We start from the raw sequence: 20,856 nt of genomic DNA, 5'->3' as shown, positions 1-20,856 counted from the left end.
TTATGTTGTGAACCGCCCCGAGGCTTTGGCGAATGGGGCGGCATAGAAATGTTTTAAATAAATAAATAAACAAACAAACCAATCTGGGTTAATCTTCAAGGCTGCTCTGCAAAGTACAGCTTACCGGGTACCAGAATGCCAGTGAAGCTCTAAGAAAAGATCCATTTAAACAAGGCAAACCATGCCCCCTACACTCCAGACATGGAAAATCAGTTATAAGCAGAAGCAATTGACCTAGGCTACCTTTCTGGCCAAGGTGGACATGCACATGCCATCTAGTACCCACACAAGAATTACCTGCTGCTCCCGTTTCTGTTTACGGAGCTGGATGCCCTCCTCTTCTCTTCTCCGACGCATTTCCTCAGGGTTCAATGCTTTGTTTTTGTAACTCTTCATTCTGTAGCTGTTCTCTTTTGCTGGGCTCGCCATGGTTTCTACAGAGAGAGGACAGGAGGAAAAGCAAATGCCATCTCTTGATTTTTTTATGCATTCCAAAGAGAACAAGGTAGTACCTTCATGCATTGGTGCTGAGCAATGCTTGGGGAAAAAAAGGTACGAACAGTGCCAACAAAACAGTAACAACTGGGGGGAGGGTTAAAAATCCTGGGTTATTGTGAACAAGCAAGTTTGCTGGCTTCCATTGTTCTTTTGCTCCTGCAAAAGCAGGAAAGGCTAAACAATCAAATGAATCACCGTTCCTGGTTGTTTAATCCTGGTAGACCTCTTGCCTTGTCTCTGTTCTGACAAGCCAGTATAACAACCCCCACCCCCACCCCCCAAATCCATAGAATCCCCCCTGAGCTGGTTAGGCTCTTGCATTTGCAACAGGGGCAGTTGGGCAGGAAGATCTAGTATCTTTTTTAAAAACTTGTGATGTATAAACTGTGAGATGATTCAACAATCTATTTACAGGTATGGAACAGAATGAATTGCTCAGTGATGTACAGCCAGTCAGGCCATTGCATGTGGATGAGATGAATCCCTGCACTCTATCTATACTAGGACTCAAATTCTGCAGTAATTCTCAGTATTAAAATCACATAATTTATAGGCGACAAGAATATCATCAGGTCTAACCACCTGTTCAGTACAGGACTCTCAGTTAAACCATTCTTCTCAGATGGCTTTCCAGATACATCTGGAATGCCTTCAATGTGGGAAAATCCACAACCTCTTAAAGTTATTGGTTCCTTTGTTGTACTGCTCTAACAATCAGGAAGTTCTTCCTGATGTTCAGCTGGAATCTGGCTTCCTGTAGCTTGAGCCTGTTATTCCATGTTATCTTGCACTCTGAGATAATTAAGGAGAGATCCTGGCCTTCCTCTGTGTGGCAACCTTTCAGGTAGGAAGAGTGCAAGCCAATAAGAAATAACCTCCTGGGATTTTGACAGTAGAATTAAAGACCACTACTTTGCTTTCAAAGAAGCAAAGCAAAGGATGCAAAACTAACGCAGAAAAACACACTTGGGAAAATCATTTAAAAAGTATCTGAAATTTACTAAGTGCTGCACACAGATTTTAGATAATAATATACTCCCTGCCCACAACCCCACGCTATGATAGACGTGAAACCAAAGATACTGGTGAATTGGGTACCAATTTCTGAAACTAGTTTTTGCCCCTCTGTAATTTAAGAGCAGAGCACATCATGAGGAAGGCGGGGCTAGATGATTCACAAGTTGGAATCAAGATTGCTGGGAGAAATATCAACAACCTCAGATATGCAGATGATACCACTCTAGTGGCAGAAAGTGAAGAGGAACTAAAGAGCCTCTTGATGCAGGTGAAGGAGGAGAGTGCAAAAGTTGGCTTGAAACTCAACATTAAGAAAACTAAGATCATGGCATCTGGTCCTCTCACTTCCTGGCAAATAGTTGAGGAAGAAATGGAGGTAGTGACAGATTTTATCTTCCTGGGCTCCAAGATCACTACAGATGGAGACTGCAGCCAAGAAATTAAAAGATGCTTGCTCCTGGGGAGGAAAGCTATGGCAAATCTAGACGGCATACTAAAAAGCAGAGACATCATGCTGCCAACAAAAGTGCATTATTGTCAAGGCTATGGTGTTCCCAGTTGCAATGTATGGCTGTGAAAGTTGAACCATAAGGAAGGCTGAGAGCCAAAGAGCTGAGGCCTTTGAATTGTGGTGCTGGAGGATCAAACCGGTCAGTCCTAGAGGAGATCAACCCTGATTGTTCTTTAGAAGGCCAGATACTGAAGATGAAACTCAAATACTTTGGCCACCTAATGAGAAGGAAGAACTCCCTGGAGAAGACCCTAATGCTGGGAACAATTGACGGCAAAAGAAGAAGGGGGCGGCAGAGAATGAAGCAGTCAGTGTGAGCTTAAGTGGACTCTGGGGGATGGTGGAGGACATGAAGGCCTGGAGGAATGTTGTCCATAGGGTCGTGATGGGTTGGACATGACTTCACAACTAACAGCAACAACAAATTTAAGAGTTGGTCAGTAAAATTTATCCTATTGCCATTTGAACTCAAGATCTTGAACCAGCTATAGCAATACATGGATGGCACACCCCACTCATCCTGTTACAGGATTTTAGTATTTTGTTATTTTTTAAAAGCTATATTTAGCTTCCAGGTATGATGTGGTGTACATATTGCTAAAGTCAAATACCAATCCTGAGTCTTTCAGAAAGGGGAGATCACAAGCTAAGACAGCATGCAGCAGGAAACAAAGTGACTAGATAGGACTTTACTCCTACAATTTAGGAAATAAAGGATTTTTTTTAGAAACACTTGGTACCACTTCAATTACCCACACCTCTACAGTGACATAATAAAAAGCCACATTAAATTTCATACAGACTTGAACTCTTTTCTATATCTATCATTAACCATTGCCCTGGGAGAAAAGCACAGATGCTGATTTTTTAGGGCGCATCAGGAAACATCACACCCCTCCTCTGTCCCTAAGAACAGAGGTCCAGGTCATTCTCACTGAACAGCTACATTTCTAGCAACTGTCCCCGATCCTTAGAAGAGCATTTCAGATTTTTATTAACCTAGCAATTGTATTAATAAGCAGGGTGTCCTTTTGACAGATTAAAGGCATTACACCCTGCACAATTCTAAAATCTGTGGGAATGTACACAAATATCCTTCTAAGGGACAGTAAACAGGCCAGAAGAGAAGGTGAGCAGCAACTTATTGCAAGGTAAAACAAGGATGGCATGGTATCAGTCACAAATAGTATTTATCATGACCACTGTCTACTGCAAAGCCAGGCTTGCCTCAGGGAGATCTCCAGTGGCTTTACTCCCAATTTACAAAATCCAAGAGTACTTCTTGAACATCAGGCAGGAATACTGTAAAGATTCAAGCTGAAAGAACATTCCACAGCTGCCTAGTTACAGATGTGCAAAGCACATTAGATTTAAGAAACATTGCTGAGATGCTGAACTATGTCAGGGAAGATTTGAAAGAACACAGAGAAAAAACCCAGTTTCCATAAATTACAGATAGGTTCATGCACCTCTTCAGCTGATTACTGAGAGGATCAGAGACCTCTTTAGCTGATGCTGAACTTCCAATCACACTTTTAGTCCACCTTTTGTCCAAGGTCTTTCCCAGAGTTGTCTTCCTACTCCACAACTTTCACCTATGATGTCATAACAAGGGGTGAATTTCATTTCATTTTTTTCATTGATTACATTGCTATACTGTCCAATAGCCAAAGCTCTCTGGACAGATGACAATGACATCTCATTCCCATGGCAACAATATATGTCACAAAATGGGGTTTGTGACTTCACTGCAAAATGAAACAGAAGAAAAAGTTCAGGAAGACTACAAATACCATCACCAGGCAAACTTCTAAAATGCAATGAGCCAAAGAATGGGGCTAAAATTCTTCAGCAGTACAATCCACATGCTCTCGCCTGGCCACCATCCCCTTTCCTCAAATTCTGCCACTCCCAGTACTCGTAAGGGATCCTTTTCTTCTGTCTTTCCTTATTTGTATAACAACAACAGGATGGCATTCAATGGAAATAAGTGCAAGGCACTTGAGGCACAAGAACAGGTGCCATAGGTAGGTACCCAGGATGGGGGACAAGTGGCTGGAGAGTGACACGTGTGAACGGGATCTTGAAGGACTTGTCCACAGCAGGCTAAACATGAGTCAGCAGTGGGACACAGCAGTTAAGAGGGCAAATGTCACGCTTGGGTGTATAGCCAGTAGCATGGTTTCCAGATTGAGAAAGGTCCTCATACCACTCTTTCATGCTGTGAGCCGCCCCGAGGCTTCGGCAAGGGGCGGCATAGAAATGTTTTAATTAATAAATAAATAAAAGACTTTGGTGCATCCACAACTGGAGTCCTGTCCTCACTATAAGAGAGACATAGATAGGTCAGAATCAGTTCAGCACAGGGTCACAGGGATGGTAGCCAGACTGGGAGGGATGTCATACGAGATGAGATTGAGGGAGCTGGGTCTTTTCAGCCTGGAAAAGAGGAGACTCTGAGGGGAACGTATAGAGACATATAGGTGTGTGAAGGGATGTCACATGGTGGAGGGTCATAACCTGCTCTCATGACCCGGTGGAGGAAAGGACGTGGTCCAATGGAGCAAAGCTCAAGGAACCAGGTTTTGGGTTGGATGTCAGGACAGTCAGGACCCCCAGCATATGGAATGGGCTTCCATGGGAGGTGCTGGGGGCTCCATCAGTGAGGGTGTTCAAGGAAAGATTGGACACCACATGATGGATATTGCATGAGTGGAGCCGGCTGGGGCCAGGGACCAGACTAGATGGCCCTTCTGACTTGCTATGTTTCTATGCTTCCATTCTCCTTGGCTCCCTTTTCTGCCTGGACCAACTTCCTAGACTATCTGCAAGACGTCACACACGCCTCTCTCCCTCTGGAAACTCCCAAGCTATGAAGCTTTCGACTGAAGTCCCAGTCTTCATTCCCAACCTCTTCCAAATCTAAGGATGTACAGCTGCATTTGCTCATCCTTTGTCACCATTCACTGTTTCTTCCCCTACCAACCTTCAAGCTTTTATTTTTACTGAGGAATACACACCCTTAGCCCCAGAGACAGGTCTACAGTGTTTACTATACAAATAAGTCTTGATGTAGGTCAAAAGGCCCAGCTATTCTTGAACAGGGTGCAGCCTTTACCAAAATTGACTCTGGAAGTGCAGTGGTTCAAAGTTCAGCCATGGACTTCCAGTCTCTCATTCTCCCCTCACTCTGTGCATCACCCCCTTTGTTTCGTACCTTACTGCTAAGCTCTGCCAAGTGACTGCAGAATTCACATGCCTAAAACTAGGACTCTCACTGCTGAGTCAGAGGCGAAAGCTGACAGGGAAGCTATTATCCTAATGGACTAAACAAATGCAGCAGTGTTTTAATCTGAAACAGCATCACACAGACGGGAGGCCCAAGCAGCAATGCTTGTCAGAAAAACTGGATAAAAACAAATGTGAGTACACTAGGTCCAGAAAAGTCACCCATTTTTCAAGCATTATCTAAGATGATACTTCATAGAGTCCTAGAATTGTAGAATCATAGAATAGTAAAGTTGGAAGGGGTGAAGAAAGCCATCAGGTCCAAACCCCTGCTGTTGCAGGTCTCCATTTTACACCATCTCACAAATTTATTATTTGTATTTATTAGATGACTCAATTTATCTAGGTGTTGTACTAACCAATTTAAATCTAACTATAATACAATAAAAACCCCACAATGGCCTGATTCCGACTTAACCATGGAAACCCTGCCCTATTCATCCCTGCAACCAGAAAGAATAGCTCAGTATACCACAGATGCTCCCTCTGTGGTATATTTACATCTGAACTGGTCTATCCAACAAGCCAGGGTCCCAGGGGCTGAATGTAATCCTAAACCATGGAGAGTTTGGGATTTGTTTATCTGCTCCTAAATGGCTACTAGGGCCATCAGGCAGCATGTACAAGAATGCTGCTCGTAAATTATAACCCAGCATTCCTTCAGTTTGTAACAGCTCTATTAATGTACAGCCTGGCATAAACTCCAAACACACAAATCCAACACAATAAAATACAATATGAACGTGTCAGCTCAAACCGCCCCACCCCCCACACCACTGCGGGCACTACAACTGTCATTAATGCTGCCAGAGATCATCACTGCTGAACAGGCTCCTCTCTCATAGCCACCCCCTTCCATTCAAGGTAAGATAGTGAATGAAGGAGGGCTTACATCAAAAAACACCTACTCATTAGGCCAAACTTTAAAAAGAACTAGGGGTGCACAAAAAGTTCACCTGCAGGGACAGAATGACATGGGAAAGGAAATATTTCTACACATACAACCCCCAATGCTGAAAATAGTCGTCATTCTTTGCCCTTGTTTGCGACCACCAAATGTTCTTCAGTGGCTGCTCCATTTTTCTAACCAGGTCTACTGCCTTAGAACAGTCACACTGGAGATGCCAGGCAATCTCAGACTGTGTAATGCACTGGTGGGCATAATGACAGTATCTAAGCTGTCATGCTGTGCATGAAGGTCACACCAAGGGAAAATGAAGCAGCAGCATGTTCAACTCTGTGTGGATAAACATTTTTGTCTTTTGTCCCCTTCTGATTCATCTTCTAAAAGAAATCAAGGGGAAGGATGTCTTAATCTGCTATCAACACTTGGTGCATGACGCCTCAGTGATTGCTGAGTCAAAAGTGCATACAGGACGGAAGGAGCAATACCTCTGTGGAACAGCATGTGCTTTGCATGCAAGAGGTCTGAGGTTCAGTCCCTTTTCCATCTCCATTAGAGCTGGAAAAAATCCTGCCTGAAACCCTAGCAAGCCACTGCTGCCAGTCAGCGTGAACAACACTGGATTAGGTGGAACAAAGATTCGATAAAAGACTGTTTATGTTCCTAATTCCCGGTTAGGCCACAAAAGACCCTTGTCGAAAACTCTGCAGAGCTGCTGCCAGTCATCATAGAGAAAACTGAGCTCAGTGGTCCAATAATCTAGCACGAAACAAGGTAACTTCACGGGTTCCAATAGATAGGATTCTATTTCCAAGATTAGGTGAAAAGCAGAAAAAGGAGAGAGGTGAGCTGAAATCAATTTATATATATATATATGCGTAAATGTGTGCTATAGTTGCCAATTATATTTTAATTATCTGGACTAACTTAAATAGTAGTATCATGCAAATAGGGGCATTTGATCAGATGATCTAATTCTTTGTAAATTCCTGGCAGGTTGAAAAAGGAAGTGTCACTAAAGAGCCAAGCAAAAAAGGATAGCAAGTGATGGGTCGGTCTGGCATGGCATAAGGCAAGGGGCACACTCCCAGTGCTGTTTTCCACTTGCTGTTGGGCAGCAAGAATTCAGAAAGACTTCGGGAAGACCATATCAAACTCATGAGCAGCTCACTTTCCCTGGAAGGCCATTTCAAAGAATGACTAACATGTACACCAACACCAGCCTCTTCAAAAGTGACACCCACAAGTTATTTTTCCAGGGATGTCTGTTGCTATATCATATAATTCCAGGCTGGTAACTAAAGGCTGGCTGACATCCTACAGAAGACTGAAACTGGTCCTGCCTGAGGCATCCAGTTGCTTGTCCTTAACAGGTTCACAGATATAGCCCTCACAAAGCAAACATTCAAAGACACTGTATACTGCACCTCAAATGCACTTGGTAACAAATGCACCATTATCTGCAATGGCCTCAGAGACCAGCCGTATTATCTACAATACAGAATGCCCTTGCACCTCATACTTTTCAATAGTCAGCCACAATGTCAAGTATGAAACATTTATTTTATTTATTTATTTTTCAATTTATCTCCTGCCTTTTTCCTACAAAGGGCTCAAGGCAGCATACATCATTCTCCTCCTCCCATCTTATCCCCACAACAACAACCCTGTGAGGTAGGTTGGGCTGAGAGGCTGTGATTGGCCCAAAGTCACCCAGTTGGCTCCATGGCTGAGTGGGGACTAGAACCCAGGTCGTCTGAGTCCCATTCCCATACTCTTAACCACTACACCACCCTGGTTCTCCTACACCATGGCTCTCCTACACCATACAACATGGAATTCCATTACTGTGCCCAGGAAGTATCACCAGATTGTACAATTAAGAAATGTGTGAAACTTCCAGGTAGAAGATGAAGGCTATACTATAACTGTAACATTGCTGTGAACCAGCTTGCACATCCTGCTCTTACATAACAGCAATGTCCGAAGCCCACGACCCAGCGGGTTCAGAAAACAGGCCTACCCAGATCTCCAGTTGGCAATCAAAGCCTTCTTACAATATGTCTGCAAATGTATGCTGCCTACCTTCTTCACATGCCTTCCACCCTAGTGTTCCCACTCAACCTTCCCACTTAGGAACAGATATGAACCAGGCCTACAGACTCCCTTTACAAACTTTCACAGCTTTGACTTCTACCTAGAACTGCAGCATTTCAAGCCCGGCACAGCTCTGTAGAATTCCTGGGTCCAAACAGCTTCCACATCAGAAGGAATCAGATAATGCCGCTGGTGAGAGGACTGGCACTTCACAAATGTGGAGTGGAGTATTATGAGATACATACGGAAAAACCAATGGCACTATTATTCATGGATGCACAGAAGGCTTTTGACAATGTTAACTGGCAATTTATGAAGCAACAACTAGTTCAAATGGAGTTTGGTGAAAAGTTCATTTATGTGATATTAAGCATCTATCAAAAGCAGTCTGCTAGGATTATAATCAATGGAGAATTTACAAATACTATAGATATACAAAAGGGTACAAGACAAGGTGCCCGCTATTACCACTGTTGTTTATATTGATCCTAGAAGTGTTAAACAGAAATATCAGGGGCAATATGGACATTAAAGGTACTAGAATTAGAGATGAAAGCTATAAATTGCAAGCATTCGCAGATGACCTAGTTTTCATAACTGAGGAACCTTTAGTAACAATGCCTAAACTCCTACAAAGGATTGAAGAGTACGGTGAGGTTACTGGGATGAAAATAAACAGAGAAAAGACGAAATTGTTAGTAAAAAAAATCTCACACAGGAGCAGAGAAAAACTCTGGTGGAACAAGTAGACTTGCAGATTGTTAAAAGGTTAAATATTTGGGAATTTATCTTACAGCTAAGTGTACCACTCTGAAAGAAGACAATTATGATAAACTATTTAAGGATATTAAGAGTGATTTGGAAAAATGGGCTAATTTGCAATTATCCTTGCTGGGAAGAGTAGCACTAGCTAAAATGAATATATTACCAAAGCTTTTGTTTCTATTCCAAATGATTCCCATAAAAATTGATAGAAAAATTTTTGATGATTTAAATTTTCAAATCTCGAGATTTATATGGAGAAAGAAGAAACCAAGGATTGAACTAAAAAAATACTTCAGGAGGCTAAAGAGAATGGGGGCTTTGGTCTCCCCGACTGGATGCTGTATTATCAAGCTTCTGTTTTAACGTGGCTAAAAGAATGGATAACCTTAGGAAATAAGAGAATCTTGTATCTCGAAGGGCATGATTTGCAAATGGGTTGGCATGCTTATATGTGACATGAAAAGGCTAAGGTACATGGCTCTTTTTTAAGTCACTATATTAGGAAATCATTCATGTTGGTGTGGGAAAAGTTAAAGACAAAATTGTATAATAAATTACCAAGATGGCTTTCACCTATGGAAGCTCTTGTATATCTAAATGCATTGAACTCTGAAGCGATCATAAGATATGATGACATTTTGAATAATGATGGAGGATTGAAATCGAATCAAGAAATACAAGAACAAGGATCTAGTATTTCTTGGTGGCATAAGGTGCAGATACAATCGAGATGTGCTATAGTATGTGGGGCTTTTATAAAGATTTAACAGCATTTGATCAGGAGAAGCAGATGAGAAAATGATTAAAAGGCTATATAATTTCTTACTAGATAGGAGAATGGAAGATGAACAGGTTAAGGAAACTATGATAACGTGGGCACAAAACTTTGGATATAATATTGAATTAGAAAAATGGCAAAAGCTGTTGGAGAGAAATATTAAGGCAACATTAGCAACTTCACATAAAGAAAACTTGTATAAAATGTTTTATAGAAGGTATTTGTTGCCAAATAGACTAGCCAAGATGTTTCCAAATATGTCAAATGGATGTTGGAAATGTAAACATATATTGGGTTCCTTCTATCATATGTGGTGGACTTGCGATAATGCGAAAAAGTATTATATTAAAATACATAAATGGCTTGAGGAAATGTTACAAGAATCCTTAGCTTTTAAACCTGAAGTTTTCTTATTAGGCATTATACCTGTTGATATTAGTAAACAAGAAATGTAGTTGATTTTACATGTAATTACTGTGGCGAGGATTGCATTTGCCCAACACTGGAAAAGTGAAGAACCACCCACCGATGAACTGATCCTAAAAAAGGTCTTGGACTGTGCAGAAATGGATAGATTGACATTGTCATTGAAGGAGAAAGAAGATACGGATTTCTATCAAACTTGGGACTCTTTTTATTATTGGCTAGAGAAACAGGACTTCGTATGGATTCAAATACGTTTTTAAGTTATCATAAATAGAAAAAATGTGGGGGCTGACCCAGCAGGTCCGATGTTTCTGATGATCAATGTTGTTCTTAGTTTTTCTTTGTATTAGGGTTATTTTGAATAAAACTTATTTAAAAAAAACAAAAACAAATGTGGAGTGGAGAGCTGGAGCAAAAGCACAGATTTCAGCTTCTTACTTAGAAACACAGATGTGTATCTGAAAACCTTCTGCAGTTCCAGGACAGAACCGCTACCACAAGATTGGCTCACAAGTTAAATCAGGCAGCAGCGTACATGCTATCTTTGAGCCAGATTGCTAAGAAGAAGCATGAGTCAGAGAGCCATTTGGCAGCAGTCACCACCTGCAGACATCAGCAGCTGAACATGAAGGCTCTTTCAAGCAAGTGAAGTGCCAGGCCTGCTTTGGAAGTCCAGAATTCAGCAGGGGCTGAATTCTGTGAAGGCCTCACTCTGTGCCAAGCATGCAGCAGTCACTAGAGAATGACTATGTATTATTAGATTCTTTCCGCTTGGTCATTTCTCTGCATTATGAAAAACGTAAGCCCCATTCAGATTTTCCTTCCAGTTGGATACTGAGCATGTGCCCACCTCGGCACGTTAAGAGTCCACAAGCCCCTTTCAGACCTCACTGAACATGCAGAGGTCAAGAAGGAGCACATGCACAAAGGGAAGCTCTGGATCATGCTACTTCCTCCAGAGCCCAAAGGGTCTGACCCTGTAAGCCCAAATTCCCTGGCAGAACTGTTGCAAACATGAAATAGAAAGGGAAGAACCAGATATATCCATTTGAGTGCTTTGAAGAGAATGATAAAAACCAAGACTTGCTTTTGCTGTAATGGACTAATTATGGCTACCCTCTGGAAATTGGTGGGGAAAATGTAATTTATTTAATAAATCATGCTATCTCAAGCCACCAAACAAGCATTTTGTTGTCTGGAGCCAGCCAGCATTCTTCAGAAGGTTCTCTTAGGACATGGTTCTCTCCCCTGCTAAATGTCCTGCAGACACACAGAAAGTTCCTAAATAGAGCTAGATAAATGCATGTTTTAGTTTCAACATTTTTTTGATGTCCTAAACAATTGTGCCTTAAAACAGATGCTCAGTGAACTGACCAGAGGGGAGGTAGTCCTGGATGTAATGGGGCAGTGTGCCTAAAATCCAATATGAGATGTAAATGTTGAACCACAGGAAACAATGACCATGGTACTAACAGATTCAATATACATGCAAGTGAATATTACCAAAGAGGTCCAACACAGACACATTTGACTTTAAAAGAAGAAACTTTTTTAAAATGAGGAAACTAGTTAAAAAGAAGCTGAAAGGGTGGCAGGGGTAGGGGGCAAGAGGCTTAAGCGCCTTCAAAATGCTTGGAGATCTCTCAAACCACAATAAGAAAAGCTCAGATAGTATGCAAGCCACAAGTTGGGAAAGTTACCACCAAGTCCAAGAGGCTAACCACCAGCATGATTAACCAAGAAGCCAAAAGAGAAAAGGCTTCCTTCAGGAAAAAGGAATTCTTGCCCAAAGGAGAGAAACAGAAGAGAGCACAAAGAAGATGCAAGGAAACAATAAGAGAAATCCCCATTCTTTTGAGTCTTCTGTGGCAAGGACTATCTCCAGGGACACCCATCCTCCCAGTGTGCCTCAAAGCCAGGCAGCTGGGTGTGGCTGCCTCTCGGAAGAACTGCCTCTCCTGGCTGGCCCAGCTCTTCAGACAGCATTGCCGCCTGCCATCTCTTTCAGAGATGATCTGCAGAGCATTGCTGTGGCTTACAGGCAGACCTGGGACATATAGTGGTGGCAGCAAGGGAGGAAGCGTGGCCACACCAGGGTCTCCTTGGTGCAGGAGGAGCGCACAATGCCCTGGCCAGCTTTGCTGCCTGAGCTATGGCAACACACTAGTGGTCCATAGGTCTTGCAGTGAAGATCAAACAAGATAAAGGGGGGGATCCTGAAAAGGAACCACGGAGAAAAAATTCAAGATGAGACTTCAGACATCAGCCACTAGAGTGTAATTATTAAATTGCAAACTCAGAGAATGTTCTTAGAACGCCAAAACACTGCACACTCCAGTAAGCTGCTAGATGGCATTCAGAGTCCTACCTGGATTCTGCAGCATGTTTGAGGGTTCACACTTCATTCACAACAAACACTGGCCATGCTGCTAGATGTTGCTGCTGGCCCATGTGAACTAGCCCATGCCAGCACACCTGGGCATGTCTGTCCACTGCACTGTAGGGGAAATGCAGCAGTGGTGCATAAGGCCACTGAGGAAACCCTCAGGTGGGCGCTCAGGTTTTAGGATGAAGGAACACCACACTCCGTATTCTCATTCAGTCCTTTTGAAGATCTGTTTGAAGAACCCAATGGCTGCAAGTTCTATGAATGTTTGTGTTGTTGCCTATCCATTGCAGAGTTCATATGTCAAAATCTATTCCCCATCTATTCTCTCCACTTACCTCACAGGCCTTCCGTTTCATTTCATTTCTTTCACTGATTAAATTTCTATACTGCACACTAACTAAAGTTCTCTGCAAAGTTTACTAAGAAAGCTATTTCCAGCTGTGCCCACACAGGTAGGACTTTGTTCAGCATCTGTTGCTTCAAGTCCTGAAACAGAGGCAGCTGCACCCAACCTGCAAAAGACACCCTTACTCTTTGCTATTGGACCATGTTGCTACTCCTTTTGTGCAAGCAGTGAAAGGCTTGCTAGTAAGGCACTGGGGGAGAAGAGAGAAATGAAATGCTGCTTCTCCAATCCCTCACTGAAGTGAGTCTGCCAGCAAGACAGGACACCAGGCAGAGGTTCATGTCTATTTTATTGGCATTAAAATTTCTCTGTTAATGATAAAAAAAGCCATCATGTGGCACCACAAATCTATTCTGGATAAGCATTTGTGGACACTATCTACATCATCAGATGCATAAATACACGCTAGTGTTTAAGGTGTTTAAGAGCCAGTGTGGTGTAGTGGTGAAGAGTGTGGGACTGGGACTCAGATGATCCGGGTTCAAGTCCCCGCTCAGCCATGGAGCCAACTGGGTGACTTTGGGCCAGTCACAGACTCTCAGCCGAACCTACCTCACAGGGTTGTTGTTGTGGGGATAAGATGGAGGAGGAGAATGATGTAAGCTGCCTTGAGCCCTTTTTAGGAAAAAGGCAGGATATAAATTGAAAAATAAATAAATAAATAAATAAATGTGTCACAAAATTCTTTGCTATTTTTGCTGCCACAAATTCACACAGTGCGTCCTCTAGAAGCTGATAATGAGATAACCCAGAACTATGCAACAAAGGTTGAGTGCACACTGCATGCAAATTTGCATAATTTACACAGACTGCTGAGTAGCACTCTTCTGAGACAGATTTAGTACAGCATAACCAAAACTCTCCCAAAGGTCTTCAGAGTTGGTAATGTATATCAAAATGGATGAACACACGGAGTGGATCAGGACCTATCCCAAAAATAAGATGGATCACCAGAGCAGAGAGCTTTCTGGACAGCACACAATGTGCCGGCAAAATATCCTGATCATTCATTTGGCCTGCCTGGTATGGTGGTCATAGCCGGTTTGCTCACTCCCGCCCACCCGCCCACCCACCCAACAAGCTCACAAAAGCTAGCAGCATACAAGCATCCACGGAATGCGCTACTTTGCTGACCAAGCTGCCTCCCACACAAGGGAGGAAGGGAAAGCATTTTGAAATCTAGGTTATCATCCTCCCACTCTGCCTCTCTACCTGTCATCCCAATGAGCAGCGAAGACAACTCTAACAAAGACCACAGTCCCAATATTTCAAGTACCAACCAATAAGACCTGCACTGGCAACAGCACCCAAACACCAAGGTACAGTGGTACCTTGGCTCATGAACTTGATCCATTTCAGGACTCTGGTCATGACCCAAACTGGTCAACTGGTCAAGATCCAAGTAAAATTTCCCCATAAGGTTCAATGTAAATGAGGTTAATCCGTTCTGTAACTTTTTTTTTTAAATCAGAAAAATGTGAAGAAGCAAAGTGACAAAGAACAACAAAGATCGCAGCCACCCCCTCTCCAACCCCAAGCACAAGCCCGGCCATCTCCCTGCCCCCCCAGCACGACCGTGATCGCACATGTCATCCCTGCACAAGCCTGTCATCCCGGCATGCTGGGGTGGGGGGGAGACGGGCACGAACACAGGCACGCTGGGAGGGAGAGATGAGCGCAAATGTGGGCATGCTCGGTGGGGAGAGATGAATGTGATTGTGCTGGGGGGTGGGAGATGGCCGAGATCGTGGCTGTGCTCATGCAGGAAAGATGGGTGCAATCTCAGCCATCTTCCCCCCACCCCCAGCACAATCGCAGCCATCTCCCCACTCAGCATAGGGGTGGGAAGATGGCCGCGATCGCAGTCAACACCCAATGCAGGTTTGCGACCTGATTCAATTTTTCAATGAAATTTTTGTTCGCGACCCGATTTGGTCATGAACTGAGGCATTTGAGAGCCAAGGTACCACTGTATCTGGATCTCTGGGATTTGTTCCATTCTCCAGGTAGCATGTTAGAGATTTCAGAAACAGATCCACCTGGTTTGTACAAACATCAAGCATCAAGTGGTTTGACTGGCATTTCCTGCTTCAATTCGGTTTGGGAAGTGACCAATGCTAACCCCAGGGAGATGCACCATGTAGAGAACCATTTCCAATTTCTCTCATTGTATTGTATTTTCTTCTTGCTGTATTCAGTGGTGGGATTATTTGTGTGCTAGTAGCTACCACAGGTTGTCTTTGACAACACTGGCAGAGTATGTGTGTTAAAAATAATAAACATTAATCCATGTTCCCCACGTGGATTCCCATGACCAAGAATTGGTATGATGAAAGAGAGAAGAGTAATTCTTTCAGCCTCAGCCTCCTGCAACCCCAGCAATATGAGGAAAGACTAATTTGCAGTTGTTGAAAATACCAGGAAGCCACATTAGTGCATTGCAGCAAACACTGAGTCTTGTGGTACCTTAAAGGTAAAAACATGTAATTCATGACAGAATGGGTCTCCCAGCCACAGGAGACTAGGTTCACTGTCTCTTCTGTACTTCTGCAGTCAGGCAAAGACCTTCTCGCAGGTCTTTGGTGTGTCGGTGGGTCTGCTGGGTTGGATGTTCTATAGCTGTTTTATCCTATCTTGATGCAGTATTATTCCTGTTTTATTTATTACTGTAAACTTTATTTTTGTAAGCTACTTTGTAAGCTGTCTTTAGGTTACAAATCAAATATAGACGCCTCCCCAGCCATCTAGTCTGGTCCCCACTCCACTCATGTAATACCCAACATGCGGTTGCCCAATCTTTTCTTGAACATCCTCACTGATGGAGCCTCCACCACCTCCTGCTCCATATCCTAAGGGTCCTAACCATCAGGAAGTACTTCCTGACATCCAACCTGAAACTCAGTGTCTTTTCCTCCAGTGCAGGGGAGAACAAGCGATGGCCCTCTACCATGTGACATCAATTCACATACCCGTATGTCACTATAAGAGACACCACCCAGCCAGATCAGCTTGGGGCTAGCTGTGCCCTCCCCCCACGTTCTCCATCCCATCCTTGGTCCGTATTGCATTCATGAGCGGAACACCAATGCTGTTGAGGAGGAGGGGGCAGGGGGCTGCGCCGTGCCACACCAGGTCCCCCCTCCCTCCCAATTCGGGCTACCCTGCTGTGCTGCAGTGTAGGGAAGATTTTGAGGTGGAGTTGTGCTGACTGTGTTTTTTCAGCCAATTTGTGCTGGTGGGTATGGGGTTTTGAGTAGGGGGGTTACAGTTCTATTTCATTATTTAACATTATGTATTATTGTATTAAGTAACTTTGTTTTTATTTTGTATTGCTCTGTTAATACTGTATTTGAACTTGTATTTGCTTTGATTATACCACTCTATTAACTCTGATTTTGTATTTTTGCCTACTGTAAATTTGTTGATTGTATTATTGTATTTGGACTGATTTTGTATCCTGTCTTGTAAGCTGCCCAGTGAGCCCTATGGGCTACTGGGTGGCATACAAATTGTAATGGATCAAATCACATCAAGCAATAAGATTCCTTCCGAGTCTCCAGACTGAAAAGACCCAGCTCCCTCAGTCTCATCTTCTATGTCATCTCCCCCAATCTGGCTACTATCCCCATGACCCTGTACTGAACTGATTCTAACTTAGCTATGTCTCTCTTGTACTGAGGAGACCAGGATTAGAGACAGTACTCCAGTTGTGGGTGCACCAGAGTTTTATAGTGCGGTACCAACACCTCTCTTGATGTGGAAGCCATGGGTGGCATTCGCCCTGTTAACCATCACACATCACACTGCTGGCTCATGTTTAGCCTGCTGTTAAAAAGCACCTTGAGATCCCTTTCACAAGTGTCACTCTCCAGCCATTTGTCCCCCATCCTGTACCTAAGGCACCTATTCCTGAGTCCCAAGTGCAAGCCCTTGCACTCATCTGCATTGAACGCCATCCTGTTGTCCCCTGCCCTTTTGGATCTGGAGTACCTGCTCCCCAGTTGAGGTCACCACCCCCATTTTTGTATCGTCTGCAAAGGTGGCCAGCAGACTGGTTACGCCTCTTCTTTTGGAAGACTGTGGCCACTGATGCTGCCCTCCAGTGCTTCTCCTGATTTCCACAAGGCCTCAGAAATCAAGGCCAATGGATGCGAGAGCACTCCTGCCAATTCCCAAAGTATCCGCAGATGCAGCCTGTCAAGACCAGGTGCTTTTGTAATGTCTAGGGCCACGAGGAGCTCCTTAACTTCTAGGGGAGTGACTCCAATCTGTGCTCTCATAACTCCAACCTCATCTGACCCCGCAGGTAGATCTCCCCCCAACCTGCTTTGGGGAGAATAGCAAAATAATTGTTTAACATATGTGCCTGTTCTCTTACATCAGTTGCCAGATCTTTTCCCTCACTTGCAAGCGGCCCCACTGCCTCTCCCCTTTTCTCCTACTCTCTGCAAAAGAACAGGAACCCAAGTTGGCCCTCGTGAAGTCCCACCTCCTAGAACTTGACCCACCGCTCATCCCTGTTTCCCTGATCTCGAAGCACAGGATGGAGTGGTCACTCGCATCCAGAGCTCCCCTAGTCTGCACATCGCCCAGCAGCTCCTCCCTGTTGGTCAAAAACAAGCCTAGGATGCCCCCCCACCCACCCACGTTGCCTCCTGGACCCGCTGGGTGAAAATCCCGCCCTCCAAAGGCTCTAGGAAGTGACAGGACGTTGCTGCCACCACTGAGTGGTCTCTCAGCCAGTATCGGGGAGGTTGAAATCTCCCACTATAACCATGTCCCTCCCCGGGAGGTCCTTCCAATCTGGCCTATCAGGGCATCATCGTCTGGGGTCTCAAGTTGATAGTACCCCCACTATCAGGTCCTGTCCCCATCTAGACCTGCCAATCTTACCCAGATCTCCTCAAAAAGCATTTTTTTTTAAATTAAAAAATATGTTCTAATGCCAGATAGGATGATAGGTGACTTTGATATTAATGTTTCATTTTAAGAATGTTACATTTTAATAGAATGCTACTAGCCAGTCTCTCCAATGCTTGTTGATAAGCATGTCAATCAACTCCCTTTAAAATCTTATTTTAATTCTTATTTCACAGCATCAACTGTCAGAAGGAATGGGACCACCATTAAGCTTACAAGATGGTTTAACATGGGGATTAAACAAATGCACGGTGGACAGATCTATTACCAGCCATCGCCAATGAATCAACACGCTGGATTCTGACATCTAGGAATTTGAAATTACTATAGGTTCCCCATGGTCAGATCTCTGAGACAGGCTGCTAGCACTTAGAACTGTTAGCCAAGTCTGCAGTAAGAAGTGATCTAACTAATGTGTTGGGGGTTCAGCGCATCCTTGCATAGCTGGAGTCTCAGGGGACCAGTGGAGCATCAAGTTTTGCCACCAATGCTGGGCTGCTACTTTACTGGCCTCCCTCCACAATCAGCATAATACTGATTTGTGACAAACTGAACTGGTGGCAAGCAGACTGCCAATGGGGCACACTTATTGGAATGCTATTTCTGCCTGCCTCCAGGTAAACCTGCCAATGCAGGGCCTTCCCATACCTGGTGCTAAGCCTGGTACTGTTCAGTGTAATATGATTAGAAAGCGACACATAAGAAAATGCTAGAGCTCAACCCAGGACCAGAATATATATATTCATGCCTTGCTCCAAATGTAAGCTGCAAAGAAAAGGCATTAACTATTTAGGCTAGCAAGACATTCATTTACACAGAGAGGGGAGGGGGAGGGGGGAGGGAGAGCACCGCATGTTCCATCACCTACAACACTACATTAATAGCTGAGTAACAGGGATTTCTGCTAGCGAGTCAATTGCACTGCTAAGTACCCCAACATTTTGCTTAGCCCGACAGTTGAACTGACTGTTTTAATTTTGATTTCATCTTGCTTTTGGTTTGATGTGCACTTGGGTATGAATCACATAAGTATTTCTTACACTTTTGGGGGAAATTTTAAGGGCCAAGAGCAGGGCTTAAATAGTCTTACACCTGATGGAACCCTGGAATAAAGCCACATGCTAGATTAAAAAGACTTCTCTATGCAAAAGCAGAGATGCAGTTGGGATGCTAAGGAAACTCCAAGAAGGGGCCTCAGGTAATCACAGCATTTATTTCTCCATGTTTCCTTTCCATGCTTCATGCTCCTAGCACAACCAGGAGTGCAGGTGGCATAGCAAAAAAGTATGCAAGATAAATTCATGCTTTAAAGACGATACTACAGGACTTCACTAGCCATATGAATTAGAAAGGGAACCAGCAATGACTGAGCCATCCTTTAAACATATATAGGAATATGTAAAATTGCCCTACAAAGACAGAACACTGTTCCATTCAGTCCAATATAGACTGCTCTGTGCAACTGCAAGGTCTCAAGCAAAAGCACTCATTTCCCAACACGTGTATCAATGTAAAAAGGCAGCACATTCATCCCCAAAATCAGAACTGTGTGCATGAGCCCTTCCAACTAGACACAAATAAGAACTTCCCCCCTTACAATAAATCAGAGTTTAGCCTATAATTTAACATGCACAGTAACTTTTCCTAGTGGGACCGTGTGGACTTCAGATACCAAGGATTGTTGTCTCCAAACCTTTTGCAAGGCTTGTAAACAGTAAATTAGGTTACTTGTATAAAGCAATGATCTTCTTCCATTAGGAAAACTATGAATTGGAAAAGTTGGTCCAGTGTTTTACTTTATTTGACGTCAATATACTATAAACAGCTAACTTGTTAAAAAAAGGTAGACCAGAAATTTTTAGAGGTCAAAAGTTTATGGAGGTAGGAGGTCACACCTTTGAACTCTCACAACCACAAAATCAAGTTTTCTTCAAGGCACATATTTCATTAATGGAACTAAATGTACTTCATGAACAAAAGCTAAACCAGAATTTTAACAAGGATGACAGCACACACCATCTGATCCATTCCCACTTGCCTCCTGCAAATGGAATATTTAAACCAATCAGAAACTTGGGAGCTCCATATTGCATCTGAACTCAGACCACTGATTTGTCTTTCCTCTAACTAGCTAGAATTCGTAACTAATATATAGATTCTGTTTTGTTAGATGATAGCCAGTGTCAATGTTTGAATATTAAGGCTATGCTTTCCCTGAGATGTTCCTTGTTGCTTTAGCCATGCAGACTAGCAGGAAGAACCAAGAGGCAGTGACCACACTCTGTTGACAGGCATTTTGCTTGCTACTGCTAAGCCAGGATTCTTAAAAATTCTGGTCTGGTGAACTCAAATAAAGCAACTCCTTCCTTTTTTGTACATGTTCACATATCCTATAAGACAAGATGCAAACAAGCCAATTTCCTTTAACCTTTGAAGCCAGCACTTGTGTGATTTAATTTCCACTTCATAAATAAAATAATTTTTTAAATAAATAAAACCACCATTTCCCTAAGACAAGTGCAAGAGACAGACATAAAATTAAACCAGGAGCCCTGAGTAGCTGCTGAGCACAAGCATATTGTTTTGAGTGCTAGAGCACAAGCATATTGTTTTGAGTGCTAGAACTGAGCTGAGTCCACAGTCCTTCCACACCAAAATCCACTCCTGGTTGCCCCAAGTATTCTTCATTGCAGCAGTCATTTTTTTCAGTGGTGGGGAGTCATTTTGGTGTTACTAATAAGCAGTTATAATCCAGAAGCCCTCAACAATCATCCTGTACTATATCAGAACCATCTTAGGGTGGCAATACATGCAACCATTCTTTGCTATTCCAGATACTCTGCTACTCTGCAGTATT

The 20,856-nt window shown here is 43.3% G+C and overlaps 1 protein-coding gene across 2 annotated transcripts in view; it reads right to left on the bottom strand.

The window, feature by feature from the left end:
- Nucleotides 1-20,856, bottom strand: part of KPNA6 (karyopherin subunit alpha 6) — a 50,015-nt gene that overhangs the window by 27,775 nt on the left and 1,384 nt on the right. For both annotated transcript variants that reach the window (XR_006415134.1, XM_044434366.1), the window contains exon 2: nt 298-434. Coding sequence is in view for 1 of the 2 variants with exons in the window: in XM_044434366.1 (XP_044290301.1) it covers nt 298-434 (137 nt within the window). In the remaining variant the exon portion in view is untranslated. The remainder of the gene's footprint in view (nt 1-297; nt 435-20,856) is intronic.

The sequence above is a fragment of the Varanus komodoensis genome, unplaced genomic scaffold, assembly GCF_004798865.1.
Source record: "Varanus komodoensis strain SLA01 unplaced genomic scaffold, ASM479886v1 scaffold279, whole genome shotgun sequence".
Lineage (NCBI taxonomy): Eukaryota > Metazoa > Chordata > Lepidosauria > Squamata > Varanidae > Varanus > Varanus komodoensis.
Note: the sequence above shows the minus strand (reverse complement) of the source record. Positions and strands in the feature narration are given on the sequence as shown.